Below are 24,314 nucleotides of genomic sequence, written 5' to 3' on the forward strand. Positions count from 1 at the left end.
TGTGTGCCAAAAGTGACACTAATATTCGCAACCAGCAGAAGGAGACTGTGGCATTCACTCGGTTCGGGTGACACATGAAGAAGCGGAAGGCTTGGATTTATGACACACGGATTCGCTTGGACGCGCCCAGACGTGGTGCTGCGGACTTTGTTGGCTGGTTTCCTGGAACACAAAGCGAGGAAAGCCTCCGGTGGCGCCTCTTTTTCAACCAGAGCAACAGCAGACATTAGACGGGATAATCCATCTCTGATATCTCGTTGGAGATATCATCCAGGTCTCGCTGCTCTGCTCGCGGTGGAGCAGTAGCAGCACCACGACTCATTGGTGGAGTTAAATGTGATGGAAAATTGTTGCAGTTCTACACCTGTCGGATGAATGGTGTACGATGCAGCTTGAAAATGCTTCCCCAGCAACCCAGTGTAACTCATCAACATTCTACAGTTCCTTCCATGTGTATCCGAAAAAGAGAAAGATTTATCCATCCTCCATCAAGTTTCCGCGGGTTGTTGGCGCGCGCGGCACGAATCCTGAAGCTCCACGGCGATTTGTTCGCCTGCCGTTGCTCACGAACTGCTGTTGTTTGTTGCCCTGTTCTGGTTCCTGGTCGGGGAGAGCCACCGCAGCCAGCGAAGATAACAAGATAAATTACCGGCAGACCAACAACGGCGCGAGGATCGCGAAGGGGGCGCGCGCTCCCGAGTTCGTTCCTGTGTTTGGCATGTTCGTTCGTGAGTTCTCCATCGGTCTTTTCGGTCAATTAAACATAATAGCCATTTTTGGCGGTAGCACTTTTGAGGAGTTTCGGCGATTTCGTCGGCACCCGCTTTGCTCGTCCCCAATCTCTCCCTCCCGCTTTGTTGGCAGTTTATTTTTACGGACGAGCGTGTTGAATCATACTTCCTTGTTTTCGGTGCATTTTGGGGTTTTTGTTGTTGTTTTTACTGCCAATATGTTTTCGGGCCCGGTTCACATTGTTAATGTTGTGTTCTCACATGAATCTACACACACGCCATGCGGCACAATATCTTCGAGGCACGGTTGGGAAGAACTGCCAAAATACAACATTAGACGGATGGTTTAATCTTTTATCGGCGACATTGACGAGCGCACGCACCATTTTCCCACACCGGACTGCCAATTTTCCCATAGCAACAAGCTCCTAATGTCTTTCTGTCCCGGCCCCCCATACCAAGGTAGTGCGCAACACTTCGCTGATCAATATCTAAATGATCAATATCATCAGACAAGGTGAATGGGGTCACCATCAAGGTGGCGGCTTCTTTCAACGTTTTCCTTTCGGACAGGATCATTTTGCATAAATATATACACACACGATACCAGCGAGGGCCCGTTTTGCTAATAATAAAAGTGCTCGATTTTGGAAAAGTGTGTTTCACTAAACAGTGTGAGTGGCCACAGCCCAGCGATAAGGCGCAAACCATAGAAGGGGGACATTTACATAATTTCAACTCCATCGACAACCGATCGTCCAAACGAAGGGGAAGCCACGTCCTCCTCGTCTCCTGCTGTCTGGACGACGTTCTGCCATAAATTTTGAAACATCCCCCATCCCCACCCGGTTGGTTCTACCGGTGTTCGTGTAATCAACGTTACCAATCTCTGTGAGCAGCAGCGACCACGGAGGCCGTTCTTGTTGAGGCAAAGGCAAAGAAACATCAAATAATGATCATCCATTCCAACCATTCGGGTCTCTCACTCGATCGCTAGAGACCTTTTCCTGAAGGGCTGCAGGCGATGATATATTCACTCTCGCTGGGACTCGAAGCGAGGGACTCGCTTCTGCTGCACGCAATGCACGAAGCAGAGAAGATGAACCAAACGTGTTCTGTGTGCGAAGGCAGCGTGCTTGAAGCGGAGATCTTCCCCCTGGTTCGAACGAGAACCGCCCGCGAGCCGGGGGAGCCATAATTTATGGCGGCAAAGGTATATCTCGCGCTTATCTCGGCGCGCGTTGTGATTAATTTATGAATCTATCGATGTAATAAACCTTTTTTTCTCTCTCTGGTTGCGTTTTTTTGTCGGGATCTTCTCTCGCCTAGTGTGTTTACCCGGGGGGGAAAAGATTACTTGGACTCGGGGGGAAAAAATATAGAAGGTCCGCGTAAGAACTTTAATCCCTTCCCTCGTCGAGAGACAATTTTATGAACCCAATTTTCTCCGGGTGATTGTAATAACAAAACGTAAACGCGCTTTCATCCCTTCTAAAATTTCGGTTGCGGTTGCCGACGTTGACAGCATCGCCACTTTACTATTATTCTCGCTAACAGAAGGTTTTAGAGCAAATATATTGCATATGCGTACATAGTAGTAGGGGTCGTGGTGATGAAAATTTGCATCGCATGAGTTCGGGAAAATTGTCGACTACCATTGAGAGGGAGGGAGAGAGCGAGAGAGTGTCTCATGTTTTCCAGCTGCTCTGCTTTCGAAGCACGCGCCAGCACGCACAGGAAGAATTGAGGATGCTGCCACCGCAAGATCGAGTCAACGGGAAAGGGAAAATAGAGCGTTGATTAAGACCAAAAAACAGGGGGGGAGGAATGTTGTCCCTGTGTGTGTGCGTACTCTCCAACCAAGCCTTCAAAATCCATTTAATGAAGATAAACCCGTTCGCTACGTGTTGGTTGTCCGTTGTGTGGCAGCAGCAGCAGCAGCAGGCAGCGTATAAGTAGACGAGCAGAGACGATAAAAGTGTGACGGTGGTTTTGTCTTTCGCCACACATGCCTGAGACAGGCGAGGAACAAATGGCCATTGCGGTGGGTGTGGTGTTGATGGCGGCGGCGACTGTGTCTGTGTTTGCAATCGACTGCGTTAAAAGGATTTTGGATGCGAATTTGGTATGCTCCCACAATCCCTGTGTCGGTGGTTGCACATCCCTAACCTCAAAAGAGGGGCTTTTCCTTCTGCTCGATAGACAAAGTAATGAGTAAGTCTCGGCTGTATTCGCCAAGCGCGCCAAATGCAGATGACAGCAGCTGTCACACAGAGAGCGAGAGCGGAACCTTATTGTAACTAGAATCTGTTTATGTGTGTGTGTGCGGATAAGAAATCTGGTATCTGTGGACACTAAAACTTTACTGTCTCTCGGGTGTGCGCCATCTTGCAGTATGCAAATGAAAACTAGAGTCTCGTTTCTTGGTTAATTACTGAAATCCGAATAATATTTCCCATAGTACCCAAAGCCAACCGTCGCCTACTTCTCTGGTTGCATTGTAACCGAGAAAGAAGAATGGAAAACAAATTCTACAATTCAAGCGTATCGCGCCTCTTTCCAAGGATGCGTAGAATTGTTCGGCCATTTTCGCCCAATTGCGTTCCGGTTCAATTTTCGCCTTGCTTTTCAACTAACTCTCCACCAGCCCCGAAAAACGCAACGGAAGAAAACACGGTTGACAACTGAAACGTGATCGTCGTCGCCGTCCAAGCTGTTACCTTTTTGAGCGTACGGAACGTGTGTCAACCCTTATCTCTCTCTCTTACGCGGCGAATCCCCTTTCGTGCTGCCGAACGATGAAATTAAAACGGAAAATAGAAAACGGAACCCATAAAGAGGATACGGCACAGCAATCGAAAAAGGCTGCCCTGTGCCCCGGCCCGGGCCGGTCGCAGATGAATGAGTTTTTTACAGTTTCCCCATCGCTTTCTGGCCGCGGTCGCTTGGTCCTTTTTGTCAGTAAGCGGCAATAACTAATCCACGCTCATTTCTAAGCTCGCCCGAAAACTGACCGGAGAAGGCAAAAAAAAGCCATCCGGAAAGGTGATGAAGTGTATCTAGCACGGCTGGCCAACCCGCCCCCAAACATTCGCCCAACTTTCAGCTTCAGCGAAGAAAGTCCCTCGGCAATTAAAGCTGTATCCGTTCGGCTTTAAAGGATTAGCAAGCTAACGCCTGGCTATTTATTTCCCCCTTGTCGGTGGCGGCATCCCTTGCTGCTGCGCGGTCGTCCATTTTTACGGGTTCTGTGTGTGTGTGTGTGTGTGTGTGTGGTTGGATTTTTCGGGCAGTTTTTCCGACATTCCGGAGCACGCCCACAGCAGACCCGCGTCTCCCGCTTGCCAGGGTTCAAAGTCCGGTTTGACGTAAAATAAAATGGATCATCCTACTTTTTACCGACCAATTTCGTCCAATTTTTCTTGTCCACCGCCAAACTACCCACCGGCTCGGTGGCAGCAACAGCAACCAATATATCGGTTTGTGCACGTCTCCGGAACCGAAGTTCTTGTTGAAGCTTCTGATACGGATTCCGGGGTGTTTAGCGATGATTTTTTTTCTTCTCTCCCTTACCACGAGGATTCTGGAGGAAGTCGGTGGTCCTCGGTGGGAGCAGGAACGCTAAAGGGATCAAGGCTGATGAAAATTTCATCCGGAAATTCCGTCACACAGGCACACGTACACTTTCTAAGGCTCTGTTGCAAGCTTTTCTAAGGGTTTTCGGCGTTGTGTTGTCGGGCTTGTTTCGACGAGAGTTTCCGGACAAAAGTAGTGAGACATAAAAAGCAGAACCTCCCCATCTCCTTCCTGTTTCCGAAGGGAAAACTTTTCACCAAATAGTTGTCATTGATTTCGGGTTGCGCTCGTTTTTTTGGTTTTGGTTTGGTGTTGGTCAAAAGAAAACCCGGCTCACCACCCTTTTTCACCGGCAAACACACAGAAGAACCCCTTTTTGGTAGTAGTCGACGACGGTCCGGATTTGTACCGGACGTTGTTCACACCCCAAACACACACACACACCGACACACGTCCAGGTGGCCGGATGTCGACCGGGTTCCGTTTAATGCTTACAGCAAACATTGAACCGGAAGGCTGCTTCTACCAACACATAACACGGGAAGGGAAGGAATGTACTTACTTCGCCCGGACGTAACTGAGCCAGGGAGAAAATTGACTTTAGTTTAACTTTTTACGGCCAGAGGGACACTTTCTGTTGACACTTTTGCTATGTGTGCATCTCTCTTTTAACCCTGCCCTGCTGCACACCGATTCTTGGAGTTGTGCTTCGGATAAACCGCTTTTGAACGCACCGGGACCACCGGACACAAGAACGAACGTAGTAGCCGAGTGGTGCCGAGTGGGTGCGACGATATATATCTAAGTTTTTAAGTTTCTTTGCGAAAGATTCAAGGTGCATCCTCTTCCTGTGCTGTTGTTGCTGCAGCGGCCCGGAAGAGCATCCGGACGCCGGGGGTCCTTGGACTTTGTAAAGGTGTGGACGGCAAGCTGGAGCTCAGAAGGAAGGAAAAAAAGGAAGCTTGTGGAAGGCTGACATAGAAGGTGGTAAAATTGGGAAAGTTTGTTCCGAGTTTAATAAAAGTCAAGACACCGTTGGGTCATCACACATAAACCCAACGTGATACCATCGGAAGCGTCGGCAGCGATGGCGAAAAAGCTCGCCAGCAGAGCTACTAGCGGTCCAAGCCAAGCGGCCACCGGCGCTCCGCTTCCCGTGTGACACGTGGGTCGTTCGGTGTGGAAAACTTTCAGCTTAACCTTCCTCGTTTCTGTTCACGATTTGTTCTTCTTCTTCCTCTTCTTTCGCCCACCTTATTGTCTCTCCTTGATTTCCTATCTTTTTCCAAGCGTTCCGGTTCCGGGTGGCCGTGATGCTAAAAGGAGCGAGAAAGCGAAAAAATAGGATCCCGGCGTCAAGCTTGGCCTGTCGCACGGTAGATAAATTAACTTTATTAAATTTCTCCACGACAACCAACCCGGGGTCGGTGCTGTGTGCCGGCCGGCTGTGGGGGAGGGAAAGTGTTTTTCAGCCATGTGATAAGATGTCAACTGGCCGGCAGCAGTAGCAGCCACACACACACACACACAGAGTGTTGGGAAGGAGATCCTTTTAGAGATCTCGGTGATTGGCGCTGCACGGTGGCTGCTCGGGGGCAGAAAAATTGCACTATAAATCCTTCACGCCGGATCTCCGGAGTGCAACATCAACCGGTGTGTCGCGCTCGCTTGATGGCCCCCCAGGGAACTGGAGCTTTTTGTGACAGGAGCAAGAGATTAAGGTTTAGTCGCGCAGATTTCGCAAAGCAAAAAGGATGCCGAAGAGAACGGATATATCACGGGCTGATTTTATCATCCTTTAACACTTCACCTGTGTCGCAAGCATGTCTCAGTCGTTAGTCGACTCACGGTGGGCAGCAGGGCGATTTGTGTTGGTGTCATGCCGGCTTTTTTGTGATTGCAGTCCCCCAAAAAGTCAATGGTGTGCTAATGGTGGAACAAAGGATAGAACAAGGCACCATTTAACCAGAGATGCTTCTCCAGTGCTACGGGAGATGTATTGATTCCTAAACGCACTCGACGCCTTTCTTCGCTGCTGACCTGCTGCCATCTGACACCGGAATCGATCGATTTCGCTGGGGCACAAAAAGGGCGTCAAGTGTAAGTAATAGGATAAATCAAATATTTACTCACACACCAGCAACCGTGGCTTCTTCTGTGTAAGTCGGCCATATCTTTTCGCACTCCTACGGTGTGGATCGATGAATTGAAAAGTAACACCATTTCATTAGCGCTGACAAAGACACTGCTTGTAAGTAATGGCAATAAAAGCGACTAGGAGTGTCCATATGTGAAGTGCAACATCCGGCGTAAGATAGCCTCTCCTACTCGAGCACACCGTACACTAATCAATAGGTTTACTGTCCGACTACTAATACTCACTACACACTCCCCTACGATTCGACGACACGAGACGGATATGGATTGATGGTGACTTTATTTCCCTGCTGCTAGTCACAATCATCCATCAATCTCTCGCTGTGCACTTCATCCATATACTGGGGCGCTATCTGTCCTCATATCTGTCCCCTCAATCGAAATCGTCCGTATAGCTGTTCCCCCGGTTCCTTGCCGCGTCTACTCTAACGCATGTCCGCCATGACCTCATAACAGCCATGCCATAGTGATATGAATTTGATTTGATGTGAGTTTTTGCTCGTTGTTACTGACGTTGTCATTTTTTGTGTCCTTTTATGCCATCCTCCCCTGGGTGGGGTGTGTGTGCCCTTCAAAGTTAAAGGACATTGAGCCTTCTCTCCCGTGCGTTCGATTTTGGGCAAGGACGTGTAGCGAAATGACGTTGCAAACCCTAACATCCATTCATGTTTTCGCTCGCCCCGGGGTAATTCCACTGTGCCCACTCACAAGGCAAATATGGAGACCGACACACACACACACACACACACGAAATCGCGGCACATCGAAAGGATGCTCTGTCAAGCGTTAAATAAGATGAAGGCTGGTTCGTTAACTTGAACCTTCGATCGTTGAGCTCGCTGCGAAGTTGAGATTGAGCGACAGTGATGCGTGCGTGTGCCGGCCGGCGGCGACGGCGGCGGTGTCTCGTGTCGCGTTCGGTTGCGTCAAACCTGCCCGATACGCGTACGTCAACACTCGTCTCAAGGTGTGGCGCGAGAGGGATGGAGAGGGAGACGCGGAGGGAAGGGAGAAGGCTTTGGTGGGGATTTTGAAGGATTAACGTTTACTTCTTCTTCCATCCCGGAGTGTGTGCCGTTCGCCCCAAAATCGATTTTTGGTCGTTCGGCTACATCCTACCAGGCGCAAAATGTCATCCCCCAAGACGTCCTTTCGGGGGGAGGGGTGTGTAGTGCGTTGTGCCGTTTGATGTAAGCAAACATAACCTCACTGTCAGAGGTTATAAGACTGAGGAGCACTTTTTTCTGTATGCGTTCCTGCCAATATCTACCAGCTACCGGAGATTGACGTGCATTATTAAACGAACCTATTGCCTAATGGGGCAGAAAAGCGTTCCAACTTCTGCACTTGATAGTGTGATACAACAAGACCTCAAGACCAGAAGGGACCGCATTTTTGCGCGATCGGGCGGGCACAGCTGCTGCTGCTGCTGCTGCATGCTTATGATAATTAGAATGTTAATTAGCCGTCTAAGGCGGGCGCGAAAGCAGCAAAAAATAATACTAAATTGCACCCGACACCCCGGTTTTGCATCGCCATCGACGGAATCTTCGATTCGCGGTTCGTGGCTTAAAGGATCCTTCGCCCTCGTGCAACAACACTCGCGGCATACGAAGGAGTGCTATTCCCCTGGCGGGAATAGCTGCTGCCTGCCTGCACACCACCAGTCGAGTGAGTGGAATTTGTGAGTGGAATTAATTTACAGCTCTAATTGCTTCCACAATCGCGGTTCGCCGGTTCCTGTGTGCCGTGTCTGTGGTGCTGAAATCTGGCGATAAAAGGATGGATGAAAGGGGCGAAACAACTCCTCAGCTCACTCGTTCAACCGTGACAATCCGGGAGCAACCGATTGCCGGTTGGGTGGCGTTGGAAGTTAATGGTGGTGTTTACGCGGTACCGGTACTGCTAGCGTGCGGTTGACATTTGCTTTAAGATGAAGAGAGAGTCTAGGAGATGCGGGAGTCATTGAAATTAAATGCAACAATGCGGTGGTCGGATGGTGTGTGTGTGTGTGCGTGAGCGCCCTCTTGTGGTCCATTTTAAAATTGGAGAACGGTAAAGATGCCAACCGCAGCACGGTATCTCCTTGGGCTTGGGTTTCCCACAATCCCACGGGACACATGACGACCACCGACTCTTCGGCGTGGCAACGCGCGCGCCATCCCTTGCACATTAATTAACTCCGTCGCCCCGGCATCGGCGAGCGATACTCCTAGCTCCCTGGGGGATCTGGAACAACTGCAGCTAGCTACAAAGCAATAGGAGCAGAAAAACTGTTCCAACAGAACCCCGAAAACACTCGCACACAGTATCATTAATTCCGGACTCCGGTTTTCGATTTTCTTCTTTCCTCCCCCCTTCCGTTGCAGACACAAACGAAAAGTTCAAAACTTCCTGCCATGCAAGACGCCTACCCGAGGACCGCCCCATCTCGATCCGACAGGTGTATCCGCGGCCCACTCGGTAACGTACGAGGACCCGGACGTACACTTGGGCCATCATCCGCTAGTGATGCGGCACCATCATCACCATCATCATCACCACAATATGGAGGTAAGTGTCGCAACTTCGCATCGTGTTTTATTCAACAAAACGCCCAAAACGAGAAGGTTCTTCAGGTTCGGATGAGCGAAGTGATCGTAGAATTGATTGAAAAACTCCACAGACTCCCCTCCCCCCAAAAATTCGACAACTCCATCTCCTCCATCTCACCGTCCATCAAACAAAATGTCGGAGGAAGTCTCATTGCGTTGTCACAATTAATTCGCTCTGTCAGCTTACATTAAATCATTTTAAATTGGATAATTCCGAGTGACATATTTTTGAGGGCCTCCTCCTTCCAAGTGGAGGGAGTTTGCCCTTCATCGAGGCAGTCAAAATTTAAAAATTCATCTCACACACAGTACGCGCTCCCTTTTCAATGTCTTGTGTTCCATATTGGGTTCGTCCGCGGGGAAAGAAAAGAACGGCGGCCAACAGTTGTTACAGTAATCAATTTTTAATTTCTACCTTTTACAATCACTTGTCCCCCTTCCAGTGTGTCCGCCGGTGATGATGGACAGCAGGCGGCGGTTGTGTGTGTGTGGTTGGTTCGCCCGGTGTCCTGTTTCTCCAGCCTCTCCAGTTCTGGAGTACCTAAACTGCGGCGTTTCGTGTACCACAATGTCAAAACGTGTCATGTAGTTGGTTTTCAATTTTTGCTTGGCCGTTGTTGCCGGTTTTAATTATTAATGTTATGCCTGCTGCTCTCGCCAGTCAACAGATCTTCTCATTCCCAGCGGATCAGGATGGATGAGGGAGAGTTCCGGGCGGGAGGTTAAATGTGTCCAATTTTGATGAATTGGAAAATCAAGCAGACTGGAGTTGAGTGTACTCTATCGATCATTGTTTTTGTGGCTTCTTCCTTCACGAGAAGAAGGTGATCGTAGTCTCGGCACGTCGTCTTAAGGTTGGCGCAAAATTTGGTTGAGTACGAACGTGTTCGGTTTACGGTACATGAAGATGTACCGTTTTGTCTTCCCAAATGGAGAAAGCAAATACAGAGGGTGAGCAAAATTACTGCTGCCCAAGAATGGAGACGAGAATTGAATGAGTTCAGCATGAATGGGGAAACGTTTTGAATACATATCCTGTCCAACTGGAACTCTTCTTCTGCTAGAATCCAGTAGATTCCTAATAGAGCTCCGGGGATGCATCAGACAGTGGAAACTCTTGAACATGGCTGTCACAACTGTCACAATAGAAACCGGATATATATACACATGTACATCTCGCATTGGCTATAACATCGAATCGCAGCAATTGCTGCTCAATTTGATACCAAAAAAAAGTCTTCATTCAAACGAGGATCTCGCTCTCGCTCTGGACGACTTCCTCAAGATAAAAGCGACGACCTGTAGAGGCTTGTGGATCATTCGCGCGTGCACACGCCTTTTCCTTAACCCGAAACCCTCAACAAAAAAAAAAAACAAAGCAAAACAAAAGACAGGTCGTGTTTGTCCTTGTTCCCAACATCCTGGATCCATATCTCCGCCCGGGATAAACTGTCATAATATTACGACAAACCATGTCAAAGCATTTCAGAAAACCAAACGACAATAGTGTTTCCGCGTCTCCTGTCGTCCTCTGTTGCTGTTGGAATTTTGCAGACTGAAGTACAAAAAGGCACTCCTTGGCTCTGCTGGCGTGATCTTCTCAAGATGCTTGTATGCTGCTGCTGTTGCTTCCTGCCTCGTCCATTCCTTCATTCCTGTGAGCTTTTTTTTGGGGCAAAAGGATCAATGACAACTACGGCAGTAGCAGCAGCACTGGTTTCTTTTTTCCTGTTCTGTGAGCCACATATCGCGGTTTGAAACTTGAGGCCCCCTCTCTCCCTTCTTCATCGGTGTTCCTCGTATCGGCTGTGCATCCTGTCCGCAGCAACCTTACTGCAAAAGCACAAGGGGTGTTGTACGATAAAGCTTGAGAAGAGCAGGCAGTATCCAAGGCGGACAAAAACTTGAAACCTTTCAAAACGGTTTTTATTTTTGTCGTTCTTCTGCTTCTCCGTCCATGGTTCTGGTTTTCATATCCCCGTGATAGAATTATAATAAAAAGCGCGCGGCACGCGGAGCGGAGATTTTATTTCCATTACTGCACTGCAAGCACACGGCGCGCGGCGAGCACCACAACAATAATCGAGGCGGAAAATGATGGAAACCAACCCTGCTCGACTCGCGATTGTGTTGTTGTCTCGCTGTCGATGATGTGTCCCCCGAATGTCTCAGGTGAAAATTTAAACATCATATCATATTTCCCCATATCCCGTGTTTATGTGTGTCTCAATAATGCGATGCTGCTGCCTAGAGGGGAGATAGGTTTAGATGTTTGGGAATTCCACGAAACCGCACACCGTTGAAAGCAGAACTGCTCTCGGTGATTCGGGGTTGTTGTGTCCAGGTGTCGCACGTCCACCGGAGGTATCCCATTCTTGTCCACAGCACGGGCTAGTGGTGAGTAAGATATCTTTTGCTTCGACTAGGAGCAGTCTAGGGCGCACGACCGTCGAGTACGTACGTCAACCATTCGCATAGCAGCGACGTTTCTCAATATTTTTCGGGTGGACACACAGGCACATCTGGTGGAGGGCCAGCGGACGCGGGGAATCCCAATGGGGGATGCCTACTCGCGAGGTTAATTTATATGTTTCCATTTACATTTCATTAGGCACTGTGAGTGACCCGGCGGCTGTTGTGCGTACCTGTTTGGGGTTGTTGCTTGTAAATAACCAATCTTGACCAGCACTGCTACACACAGGGGGAGAATAGACGTTTGACCATTCGAGAGTCTTTAGAAAGAGGAAAGGCTTCTTCCCTCGGAGGTGGTACCGTTTTGTTTGGATCCTCACAGCCTTCAAGACGCACAATCCTTCCCACCATTAGACGCTCCTTTTTTCCGCCGTGGTCTGGCACCTGGGAACACAACGCCTAATAACACTCGCCTCAAGGAGAGTGGGCCAGCCTTTGCTGTCGTCTTACCATTTTTTGTTGTTGTTGCTGTTGTATTCTTCAATTTCTTGATGCCCCGGTCAGGTCAAGCTCACCACGGCCGCGCAAGCAGCGCGCAACACAAAACAGGCCCCGTGTCGCATCGTGTTAGGGGTGAGTGCGAAGCGAATTATGATTGGCGTGTGATGATCAAATTTCGTGTCTGTGTAATAATGCTGTCAAACATGTTTATTCCCGGTCCCGGTTCTTCTGGCCTTTACCTCCAGCAACGGGTGGTGTGGTCTTGACACGCTGCGCCGGCGAACGAACGCGCTAGTAGGTCTTCGCCGAGATGCCGCCGCGCGATCAGGAGACCCCGGGATCGGCGTTGCTGCTAATTAACAACTGTATACGCCTCAAAATATGCCGGCTTTATGTCGGTGGAATTTATTGGAATAAAGGTGATCAGCGCGAGCTAGGACCGTGGTCCGTGCGAGGATCACTCCTCAAACGCTTATCACTCCTAATTATTCGATAGACGCGAGTTGTGCGCGGCTAGAACTACAAGGAGGGGGTTCCAACACAGCTGGAGCAGCTGCGGAGTTCCGGACAGACAAGCGGTAGAAATTAGTTAAAATTGATATCCATAGCAAAACGAAGAATTCTAGGCAATTTCTAATTAGGATTTATCAAAATGGGATTTAAGTTTGCTAAGTTCTACATGTTCTAAGATTTTGGGTTCAATCTCTTCAGTAATGTGCTCGGAAAGCATAAAAACGGCCCTCAGACATTCCTACCATCTACTCTCTCCCTCTCTCTCTCACTCTCTCTTCTGGCCCGGTGTGTGAAACCTTTCAACGTCTTCGCACATCGGGTTGCATATTTTCATCATCGAACCTCGCCCTCGGGGGGGCGGCGGCCACCATTGATAGACTCTTTCTCCTCCCCCCCCCCCCGGAACTGGAACACTGGTTCACACGCCGGCTCTCACCACCCCCTGTGCTACGAGGAGACACGACTCCAAACAAATAATATTTAGTTTCATCCGAAACCCCAACGGCTATCTAGCTGTGGCCTGTGGTCAGCAAGAAAAAAGACGGAAAGGATCCAGTAAGTTGATCGACATGCAGCGCGCCTTTTGGACGCGTTAGACCGTGAAGAGAGCCAGGGAGAGATTGTTTGTGTGTGTGTGTGTGTGTGAGTGGACAAGACCCAAAGATAAAAACAAAAACAGATTCTTGTCAGGGAGCTAAACCACCAAAACCCTACACCACCTTAAAGGCGCATTTGTATCAACAAAAGCAACCATAACAACACATCTCGCACCCGCAAGACATCGTCTTTCTTTCTGCTGTTGTGCCTTGTTGTTGTCCTCCTCATGTTCCTCCGAATGTGTTCTGACGTTGTGCTGTAGCTGTTTGCCTGTTAGGTGTTGTGGTCTCTTATGACGAACGACTCTCAGTGCGGATTCATCTCCGATTCCCTCGAGGTGGCTCTCGAGAGCACCACAACATGTCCGAAGGGACGAAGGCGAGCGCGCCTGCTTCGCTATTTGGGTGGTATTTACGCGTGTTGCGCCATGCCTCGTTCTTCTTCGCTCCCTGGTAGGAGGGACCACACACGGCGATGAATGGGCCTATGCGGGAGGAGACCGTTGCGTTCCTCATCATCATCGCCAACCGTCGGCGGGAAAAAGCTGTGTGGAGTCGAACGAGGATTGCGCGACGTCGAGTGGTAATCTAGTAGTACTCCCCAACCTTTCTACAGCCGCTGTCCATCTGTGTTTAGGCCCCACAAAACCTGCCCAACGAAACACAAGATATGTAAAAACATTAAACAACTTCGCAGCAACAACTTCGCATTCTGTTTGTACAGTGGTAATGTCTGATACACACGCCCGTTTTGTTGTCCAAACAATGTGTCGCTCCTCGAGTGATGATGCTCAGATGAGATGAGGAGGATCGTGGATGATCATGTTTTTCGCCCAACCAATTCAACCTTTTGTTGTAATCATTTTCAGTTTTATTCCTCCTCGTCTAAAGTGCCTCGTGTCGTCCACTTATCATAATGCTTCCAAATTCAGATTCCCCAAATAGCTCCGCTCTGCTCATTCCCACCTCAAGTGGTGGATTCCTCTTCGCTGTGCTGTTGCACACAATGGGTCTGTTTGGCATCGGAAATCAGCAGCAGTAGCCTCTTATCTGGTCGTGTGCTTCGTTTACGGCATAATGATATCCGGAAATGGCGTGAACAATCAACCTGGGCTATATACACGTGTGTGTGTGTGTTTGTGTCATGACCATACACAACAACCAACCAACTCCTGACATCATTCCCGGTCGTTGATTTTCAACACCTTGCTTTCTTCCTCCGCCCGAGGCGCACGTTCTGCTACTTGCTCCTAAATATGTACATACATTTCTACAACAAGTCTTCTGGGTGCAGATTGGAAAGCGAACACGAACGAATGCCACCATTCGGTGCGATTGCAAACGCGGAAAAGCGAGAACTATTGTTAGGTCCCAATCGGAGAAATTGCATAAAAATATATCTGTGTATATAATGCAACTGCAATTTTTCCATGCCTTCACCACGCGTGCGAATATAGAAATGAAGTCGTGAGTGGTGCATAGCGAAATTGGGATATACACATCACCGTGTTCGAGTCAAAACCTCCGGTTGAACCTGGTTTTACTGAGACCGCTTTTCCGATCACACATACGTGGACTCCTCGTCGAGGCGAGCGCAAGTGTGCATGCATAAGCAAACAGTAGCTGCTAGTGCACTCGTGGCAGCAGCAGCTACAACAAAAAAAGGCAGAAGAGCAAACGTGATAAGTTTACAATTGTGTCTCCGCACTCCGCAAGTGGTGTGCTCTCAAGGGCAACAAGAAGCGCCCGGCTAGTAATGCTTCTTTGCTGCTGCTCGTCGTCTAGGTTTCGGTAGGTAGATAGCGTGATGTTGTGCCTCCAAGTTGGTGGCCAAAATCAAACACACGCGCTCACTCTCTCTCTCCCGCGCTACTGCGCTAGGAGTAAGTGTTTGTAAGGCGCTTGCTGTCAGCCACAACTCGGAAGAGTTCCAGGTTTTCCATTATCCCAAAGCATCGAAAAGGATGCACACGAGGACCTCCGCACCACATTCCCACACAATGGTGAGAACTGAATTGTGCTCGGGAATGTAGCTGTGCGGAAAGCCACTCGAAAGAGAAAGAAATAGTAACAGTTCCAGTGGAGACTAAACACAGCTACCAAAACCCAGCCTTGTTCCCTTCTCCAAACTTGTGTCACTCTTTGTGTGTGTGTGTGTGTGTGTGTGTGTGTGTGTGTGTGTGTGTGTGTGTGTACAATGCAGCTGGAAACGGTATCACATCATGCAAACAACATCCTTCCTATTTTCTGCTTGTCCACCGGAGTTCTGAAACCGTGCCGTGTGTGTCCTTGCGTTATCCCTGGAGCCGTCGGGACTCGTATTTACCCAGTGCTTTTACGATGACTTTTCTTTCCCCCCCCCCCCCCCCACCCAGGGTGATACGGTATGGATGATGTGTTAACATAAAACTTACTCAAGTGGTTCGAATTTCACACGATCGATCTCTCAATCGATTTCTTTCAATCGAAGGAACCCTTGGCAACACACACGCGAAAGTAATCATTGTGTTTGGCTGAGAGGGGATCGCTTTAGGGACAAACTTCCTAATGCATTTCTTCGTGCTGCAGTTTTAAGAGCATCGAATCGTAACGTGGTGCATGCAGACGTTTAACCAAACCCCCCCCTTCTTGGAAGACTGCCGAGAGATTGTATCAGCTCCGGGTCGCATTGTGGTTCCACCACGCGGCGAGATAAACGCACAAAACAATGTGTGCACAAACCCGGCTGAGAGGCACTTATTGTATGCGGTTTTTTTTTTTTAATTTGTTGCACACCTCAAAAAATGGCGGAAGTTCTCTTCCTCCTGTGTTCTGGCTGTGTGAAAATGCGTTCTCGCGTAACGCGTGAAGTGGTGAAACGTTCAATGTCCAATGTGTGGCTTGTGCTTGGCAAGAAATGAAGAGGGCTCTTCTTCGCCGCCGGTACCGGAGCGAGTGCCCATTGTTGTGTGTGTCACAGGTTGTAAGGATTCGCGTGTGATTTTATCGCGCGTGTGAATAAGTGCTGCTTTAGACGATGAGAACCTCTAGAACCTTTTTTCAACTGTGTACGTGTACCGAGAGTGTGTCAGTAACTAATATGCCGTTTTCCCTCTCTTTTTGTGTCCCTTTTTCCCATCCAGCTGCACGCGAAACAGATCCATTATCCTAGCGGATACCCGATGCCGCGGTCACCGCCTCTATTCATCTGTTCCTCACCCGGTCCGGACCCGTACCGATCGCACGACAACGTGTACGAGGAGCTAGAGCACGGTCCGGGGCGGGACACGGACTCGGAACCACCCATCCAGTCGGACGATGACTTTGCCGAGGATGAGCTAAGCTTGCCGGGTGACCGATCCTTCCACAAGTCACCGTCGGAGGGAGGCACAACGGTGGCCACGATCTACCACGATCGAAGTAATGGTGGTAGTAGCAACAGTGCGGCCACGACAGCATCCGGCTCGACCGTACCGGCGGCGGATGTTGGTGGTCCACCCGGTGGAGTGTATCTGGAGCGAAACCGTACCGAACGCAACTCGCTCCTATCGTCCTCGTCCTCGTCCGGCAACGACAATAACCATCCCTTGCACCACACTGGACATCGGGTAGGGTCCGCCGGTGCAAATGGAAGTGCGCCATCGTCCGGTGCGAACGGTAGCAGCAGCAGCAACAACAACAACGGTGGAGGAGCTGGTGGCCCTAGCGGCAACAATAATGGTAGTAACAGCAGTGGTAGCAGCAGTGCCAGCAATAGCAACCGCAACTCCAACTCCAGCACGGATTGTGGGAACAACAACAACAACAACAACAACAACAACAATGGCAATGGAACGACCGCGACCTGTAATGGCAATGGCGTCGTGGTGTCGTCCGGTGGTTTAGGATTGTTCCGTACGAGGAAACACCAGCATCCAGCTACGTTGGGTGGATCGGGACGAAGGACAGGCGGTGGTGGACATCCGTTCGGGGGAGGCGTTAACACGTGCTCGAATTCGTTGGACGGTGGTCCGCTGGATCCGGTTGTGCTGCCACCGATGTACGACGATCGGGGCATGATGACGTTACCCCCGCCAGCCTACAACCATACCCTCGCGACCAGCCATCACCATCATCATCCGCACGCGCCGCCGCCACACAGCCATCACAATAGTCATCACCTGAACAGTGTCAATAACAACGGTGGCCCTAATCGATCCAACTACTACAGCACGATCGACGATGCAGGCGAGATTTTGGATCCGGTGGAACGACGGAACCGCATCAACGCGCAGCTGTCCGCTTCGTCGGGTGGGCCCATCGGTCCCACCGGTACCGTGTCCACCATCTTCCGCAATGGGCATCGAGCGCCCGGGTATGGAGCGGCACCACCTACCGGCCGATCACGAACGAATCCTCGCTCGTCCGACCGACGGACCGGTGGGCGGAATGGAAACGGTAGCCAGCTGGCCGTGATATCGACACCGCAGGATCCCTCGCAGTACATCTACCACGAGCCCGTCTTCCACGAGGGCCTCATCTACGATGGGTGCCTGTCGCACACGTACAGCGATCGAAGCGGTGGCAGTGGCAGCACCGGCACGGGCAGTACCGGTGGTGTCGCGTACCATCCCTACATCCTGCCACAGTTTACCACCTTCCGGAATGGGAGTGTAGCGGGCGGACCGATCGGTGGCGGTGGTGTCCCATCGTCACACCCCACCGGACATTCGATATACTCGCGCGATTCTAGCTTCGGCTCCGATTCCGGGTACAGTCAGCACACGCAAACGTCGAACCGAAGCATGGCCGGGTGGAGTCAGCGTCGCCCAACGGGCCAGTCCACCACGTCCAGTAATGGGCCCGGAAGTGGTCCTGTAACGACTGTCCCGAAAGCAACAACCGCAGCAACAGCGACCGAACAGCAGCAGCAGCAGCCTTCATCCGTGCCACCGACGATGGTGGATTCTTGAGAGAAAGCGGCGGTCGTCTGCACCACCAAACCACCTGCCGTCGTGGTCGGGCCCATCATATCCAGTATTGTATACGGCAAGATTCTCCTCTGAGCTGTGGGCGTTGTGTGTGCGAACAAGTCAAACTTGTCCGGAAGAGATCGAAGAGCGGGCGGGCCTGCTTGATCGCCGTCGTCGTTGTTGTCGTGGCGAGTCTTTGATATTGCAGATAGAGAAGCGAAAGAGCTAGGCGCAGATAAGCCGGAAAACGTGAAAACCAAGAATGTGATTTTAATTTTAGTGTCAATCGCGTGGCCCTCCCCCCCCCCCCTCCCCATCGGTGGGGTCGGTATCGGTAGTAGAACTCGTCCGTAAGTTTCGTTTAATGCTTAGTTTGGTGTACAGATTTTTTGCGCTAGGAGCAGATTGATACCAAGAACCCAGGGACACCCGGTCGGCGATCGGCAGCAGCAAAGACTGTCCTACCCAATCATTTCTAAGTGAATCAATCTGAAGCTCTTCTTGAACGGTGTGTAGAGAAAGAGGAACAAAACGGTTGTAAAATGGCTGCGCCGAATGCGCCGGTCCGCCTGTCCCGGGTTTCCCTTCGAAGGGGGCAATCTCGAGTAGTGGAAGTAGTAGTTCTAGTAGCAGCATAAACCGCACACCGTGTACAGAGAGCATAGGTCGAAGGTCGCTAGAGAGTGTGTGTGTGTGTGTTTGCGTTTGTGGTAGGTACTTAACGGCAACGTCACGGTTCGAGAGCTTTCCCCTTACACATAATCGTACCGTAGAGCAGAGACAAGACATATGAACACACACACAACAACAAAGAAAAACAAAAACCATGAGCACAGTCCACGTATCCTATATGATGGTGACACAGGTTGAAGATGATCGAGACAATTGTACATAGCCATCATCCCGACCTCGGAAAACCTTTCTTCCCTTTTCGGTTCGGTTGGAAGTTTTTCACCCGATCGTGTGATCGACAGATCACTACGGCCGGGGCAGCGCATGTAGAAACGGAGTTTACTCTTGTGGTTGTAATTTGTGCGTAATTGCTAAAGGCGTGTGATCGCGATGATGATCTATCCTTGCGGGCCCGGTCGAGCGGGAAGCGGTTTGTGTGCTCTCTTTTCTGTATTTTACTAACTATTTTGGTCGCTCATTTTATTGTAAAGAAACGAAGAAATTGAAGGCAAATTGCTAAATGTTTTCGCCTAAAATTATGCAATCCGCGTGGCAAATGAACTTTTTTTAAATGTTTTTCTACTTTTTATGGTTGAAATATTTTTTTTTGTGGTGGGAAACGATCGTTTGCGATCCTTATCTCTTGAACGGTGAAGAGCCGAAAGGTTTGCGTGCTATAATTACAGTGTTTTGTTCTCCCTTTTTGCTTGGCCCAATTCAAATCGCCAGCTGCGTAGCGTAATAGCACCATTACTTCGTGCTCGTGTTTTAAGGGTTTTTTTCGTCAATTGTTTCTCTTTTATTGTGCAGTCTCTTTTGGGTTTTCCTCCATCTTGAACAGGGCAAAATTTTGCTCACTTGTCAGGAGAGTGAGTGAAGCCACGCCTATTAACAATTTTGAAAACAATTTTAATGCAAAATGAATGCTACATATCGAATATCTCCTAGAGTTTAAATTTTTCTTTCCTAAAAATTTTAAAACGCGAAGTTAAATAGTGTTGAGATGAGAGAGGCAAAAACGAAAGCACAAACCGCCGAACGACCGTACCGTGTGTATCTGTAAAATGGCGCCGACATTATGAAAATGATAGAATAACAAAAAAAAAACAGAGCAAAAAGAAAAGCGAAAAGCCCTGTAAATACTCTGTACAGTAATAGAACTTAGTAGAGGTAAACGAAAGACGATGGATTCGAACTGAACAAAAACGAAGAGGAGAAAACGCACGAAACAGAAGCTTCCGGAAAAGAGCAACAATATTCGCTACAAGTCACTTTTCCCTATCTGAGCCACACGTCTATGATAATAGTTTTCTCGGTTCCCCATTTTTTCTTCTCTCATTTCCATGCATTTGTGCTTTCCCCCTTTTTTTTTAAACTTCCTTTAACACAGTTTTACTAAAGCTTTCCTTAATTTTCATGATTTTGTTTTCCTCTCAACCAACAACTCTCTGTACCTGTATTCGTCACTTCCTTACTGCTAGTGAAAAACTGAAAGGAAATGAACAGAAAAGCAAAATGAAAAAAAATGCAGAAGCCAACAATCTCCCTTTTCCTTTGTAGAAGAAGAAATGCCCAACCCCTGTATAGAGCTCGTCGTGATTGAGTGTAAACAAATAGCAAACGTAAAGGAAAAACTTAAAAGGAAAAATCATCAATTTACAGGCAGAGGAAGGCAAGTAGTAGAAGCAAACACAGGGATACAAAAAAGGTTGCGAGTAAGTAGTAAAACCAATGGAGAAAAAAGAAAGCAAAGGATAGAAAAGGATACACACAACACACAACAAGAGCAAACAAGATTACCATATCATTTTAGAATTGTAGTAAAAATATGCAAAGTAAAGGAAGAAGGAGAAAATAGAAATGAGAAAGAACAATCCCCCAAAAAAGTGATGAAGCAAACGTCGATCCTCTCGAAAAACGCGCTCCGCCACTATCCACACACACACAAACGCACACGGGGATGATGTTGGGTTTGTGGTGTAATGTGTTCGAAAGCAATTTTAAACCAAAATAAGTAAACTGAAAAGAAAACGGGATACAGGTACCACTAGCAAACCAACCAACTCGTTGGTGTGTGTGTAGTGTGCGTGTGTGTACAGAAACAGTCACTTATATCAGAAGAATAGGAACTGAAAAAAAAACAAGGACAACACTTGAAGAAAATCTGGGCGAGCAAATGGAAAAATCGAATCAATTTTGTATATATTTAAAACAAGCGACTTAGAAATCAAGAAAGAAAGCGAGAGAAGTACACAGAGAGAGAGAGAGAGAAAAAGATCTTCAAACTACAACCAACTATTGGAGTAATCAACGATCAAATACTGTGCGTAAAGGAACAAACAAGCAACCAATCTTCCCTACTTCCCTATTTACTATCATTTTTTCTCCGCTACAATACGCAATCAGCAAGAGAGAGAGAGAAAGAGAGAAGAAAAGAAAAGAAAAGAAACGAAAAAAGTCATGCAAATAGAAGAAGAAGAAGAAGAAGAGGAAAAACAAAACGAACTATCGTGTAGAGAAAAAAAAGAAAAACAAACAAAACTAGTGGAAAAGAATTAATAAAATTGATAAAATGCAAAGTGAAAAACAAACCAACGTGTATTGTATGAAATCGCATGCGGTGAAAGAAAGAAACGAAACGAATTTAATACTTTTCATTATCGGATTTAAAATTACTCCTTTCCCTCCTCACGCCACGGGGGGATTGCCATTTTGTGAGGAAAAATGATGTTTAATCAGTAATTGCTACACTGATGATAATGGTGTGTCGTCGAGGCCGTTGGTGGTGGCGATGCATCGCTTCTGGCCGGATTGCGCAAATAAATACCATTACTCGGGTGGAAAAATGTTTTTCCACGAACGTAGCCGCCATTAACCGTGTAACGGACAGTCAACTTTATTTTTGTTTGCTGTTGTAATGAAGGACCTTTTGTGCCCCGTTCGCGGGATTAATTTCGTGTGTTCAATTTTGTGATGAAGTAATTACAAAGTAATAAATCAAAACATGCTAGTTTTTGGAACTGTTTATCGGAAATATTACTAAATGAAAATAATATTCTTCCCCTTTCATTTTACTACGAGGATTGAGAAGAGAAGCTCAAAATCAAAAGAGAAACACAGTGTTGAATGCAGAGATGGTGTACAATACATAATTTAATTGATTTTCGCACACACTAACATTTTACTGCTTTGGTGCACGTGAGCAAAGCAGCGCTCGGAAGGACGAACACGACGATGCTCGTTACCCCTGGCAACCGATGCATGAAGGAATGTTTCTATCTCCTCTTTCCTGTGCTACGCAGCAGCAGCATCACTTTGCATCATTAACATTACCAAACAAACACGGGGCACGTGAGCCATCCGAATGCCGGGCCGAAGTGGGATTTTATGCCACCGGGCACCGTAAGCCATCGCACTTTGTGTGCTATTAATAAGCGAACATGCAAAAGAATCAATGAGCAGGAAGAAATTAATGGAAACTCCCACCCCGGAAAGCGAGTGAGTGTGTGTGTGTGTGCATAGCGCGCACCGGTCGCTTTATCGAACCGTAAGAATATTATCAATTCAATAACGTCGGACCGCACCATTTAATTGATGCAGTTCTCGGTAATGAAGATGAAAATGGGAAACATACAGGAGGGAGCGCGCGCGCGAGTGTGAGAGAGAGAGAATTATTTAGGAAGCGGCTTTTCATTATCCACGAACCGCGGGGCTGCTAAATGTTGCGATGTTTACCATCTGTGCGTATCGATATTTTCGAGGAAATTTTAACAATTTTCAGATGAAAATGATGTTTGTTTAATGAGTAAGATTTTAAATTGGTATACATATATTTGAAAGAAGAAAATACAATTTCCATGATGGAGCGCATGACATTGCGCTATGCAATCAAAGTAGGCAATGAATTGCATACCTTCCGGCGTACGTCTTCTTACACTAGCCGGCACGTGGTGGTTCATATGACCGTTTATAGGAAAATTACTGTTTTAGGCGCTTTAGTATTTTAATTTTTTAACAAGCTAAGAAGAGTTATGTTTTAGTTGCATAATGTGACAATATCTTGCTTTTTTACTGCTTAATTAAAAAAAAAACGGTATTTGGGACTTATACTGATTATTAGCTAGGCTTAAGAACCTGCTAATTCTAAGACTTATTGATACCAAGTACTTGGATAAGTCAGTCTTCACTATGAGGGAGCGCACCGGATGGAATTTGAACCCCTTTCAGGTCATTCTTACGACTAGGAATGCTTAGTACGACTAGGGAATCTAGCTTCCTGCTTCTTCCTAAGTGACTTCGCTGGTATGAAATGCATGCTTAACTGATTCCTAAAATTATATGAGGCTCGACAACTCACAGCCACATACCCTAAGCAGGATTAATGATACTTCTATCATGGAGCTTCAACCCAAAACTGGCGTCTTGTGAAGTCTTTTTTGGCTTTGAAGAATATGATCCTCAACCTATAACGGGTCGAAAATCGATCATAAATTCAACCGACTTTCTTGGCTGCCCTGCGATAGGCTTAATGATGAGCAGTGTGGACAGTCGCCAGCAGATTCGAAGTCCAAGAGACCTCGTCTAGTAAGCGATCATATCGTCCGCCAGTCAGTCTAGACTTACTCCAATAGGGTTATTTCTAGGAAGCTGTAGGCAGTGTCGTTCAGCACAAATGAGGCATGGTCCAGCCGAGGATTCAACCCAAACCGGACATATGATGTTAAGTCTTCTCTGGCATAAGTCCACCAACCACGAGAGAACGGTCAAGTTGGAAAATGATCCTAAACCTTTCAGGAATTAAACCTCGAACAACGATTTAACGGGGTTTCAAGGCTGCCCTTTGACGGGCTGAATGATGAGTGGAGTGGCCTCGTCTACTAGGAGATCTCATCGTCCAAGAGCCAGTCATCTAAAGGGCCTGTTCTTGCAACGGATCAAGCGTAGTTTTATTGAAGCCTTTGAATATCGCCAAATGACCTCCTCCTCTTTGTCCAACAAGTGCAGCGCTATCTTTGCTTATCCCACCGCCAACCGAATTACAACCTGCTCGTCTTTATCACCAAAATGCATTCCACCGCAAACGACGTAACAGGCCCATTAAGTACATCAACAACATCAACCCCCCCGCCATATTCCAAACGCTCATTCCATCCACAATGGCAAACAGTGTCCGATAGGTGCTAATAGCCCAATAAAACATAATAATCCCTCAGGAAAATCAGGTGATTGAACCGTCTGCGTTGCACATTCCTGGGATGAAGTTCCCACGCAAGTAAAAGAAGAAAAACTGGGTTAAGCACGTGCCGAGCAAAGTTCCAAAATCAATTTCACAAATCAATGAAATTGCCCGATAATGCACTCGTCGCTCGATAGGGACGACGATCGAGCGTCCTACAACACACTGTTTCTGGAAGGTTTTGGTGGTGCGTACGACGCGCACAAACTAGACGCACAACTAGCCGCAGCGAACGGTGTGGTCCAACATCTTTTACACTGATACCGGAAAATTTGATTTACAACTGATAGGGCGCACGGCCGATTATGGGACATGAGCAACATGAGGAACTTTCTAGAAGCAGCCATTAGCGGCCAGTTAGATACCGCAGAAAGCAATCCGAAATCGATTGGACC

At 48.0% G+C, this 24,314-nt stretch overlaps 1 protein-coding gene across 3 annotated transcripts in view; it reads left to right on the forward strand.

The window, feature by feature from the left end:
• Window positions 1-20,430, forward strand: part of LOC118503223 (putative uncharacterized protein DDB_G0282133) — a 128,462-nt gene extending 108,032 nt beyond the window's left edge. For all 3 annotated transcript variants that reach the window (XM_036036221.1, XM_036036219.1, XM_036036220.1), the window contains 2 exons: window positions 8,834-9,017; window positions 16,203-20,430. In XM_036036221.1, coding sequence (XP_035892114.1) covers window positions 8,834-9,017; window positions 16,203-18,011 — 1,993 coding nt within the window. In that variant the 3' untranslated portion in view covers window positions 18,012-20,430. The remainder of the gene's footprint in view (window positions 1-8,833; window positions 9,018-16,202) is intronic.
• Window positions 20,431-24,314: the final 3,884 nt, after the last annotated feature.

The sequence above is a fragment of the Anopheles stephensi genome, chromosome 2 (assembly GCF_013141755.1).
Source record: "Anopheles stephensi strain Indian chromosome 2, UCI_ANSTEP_V1.0, whole genome shotgun sequence".
NCBI lineage: Eukaryota > Metazoa > Arthropoda > Insecta > Diptera > Culicidae > Anopheles > Anopheles stephensi.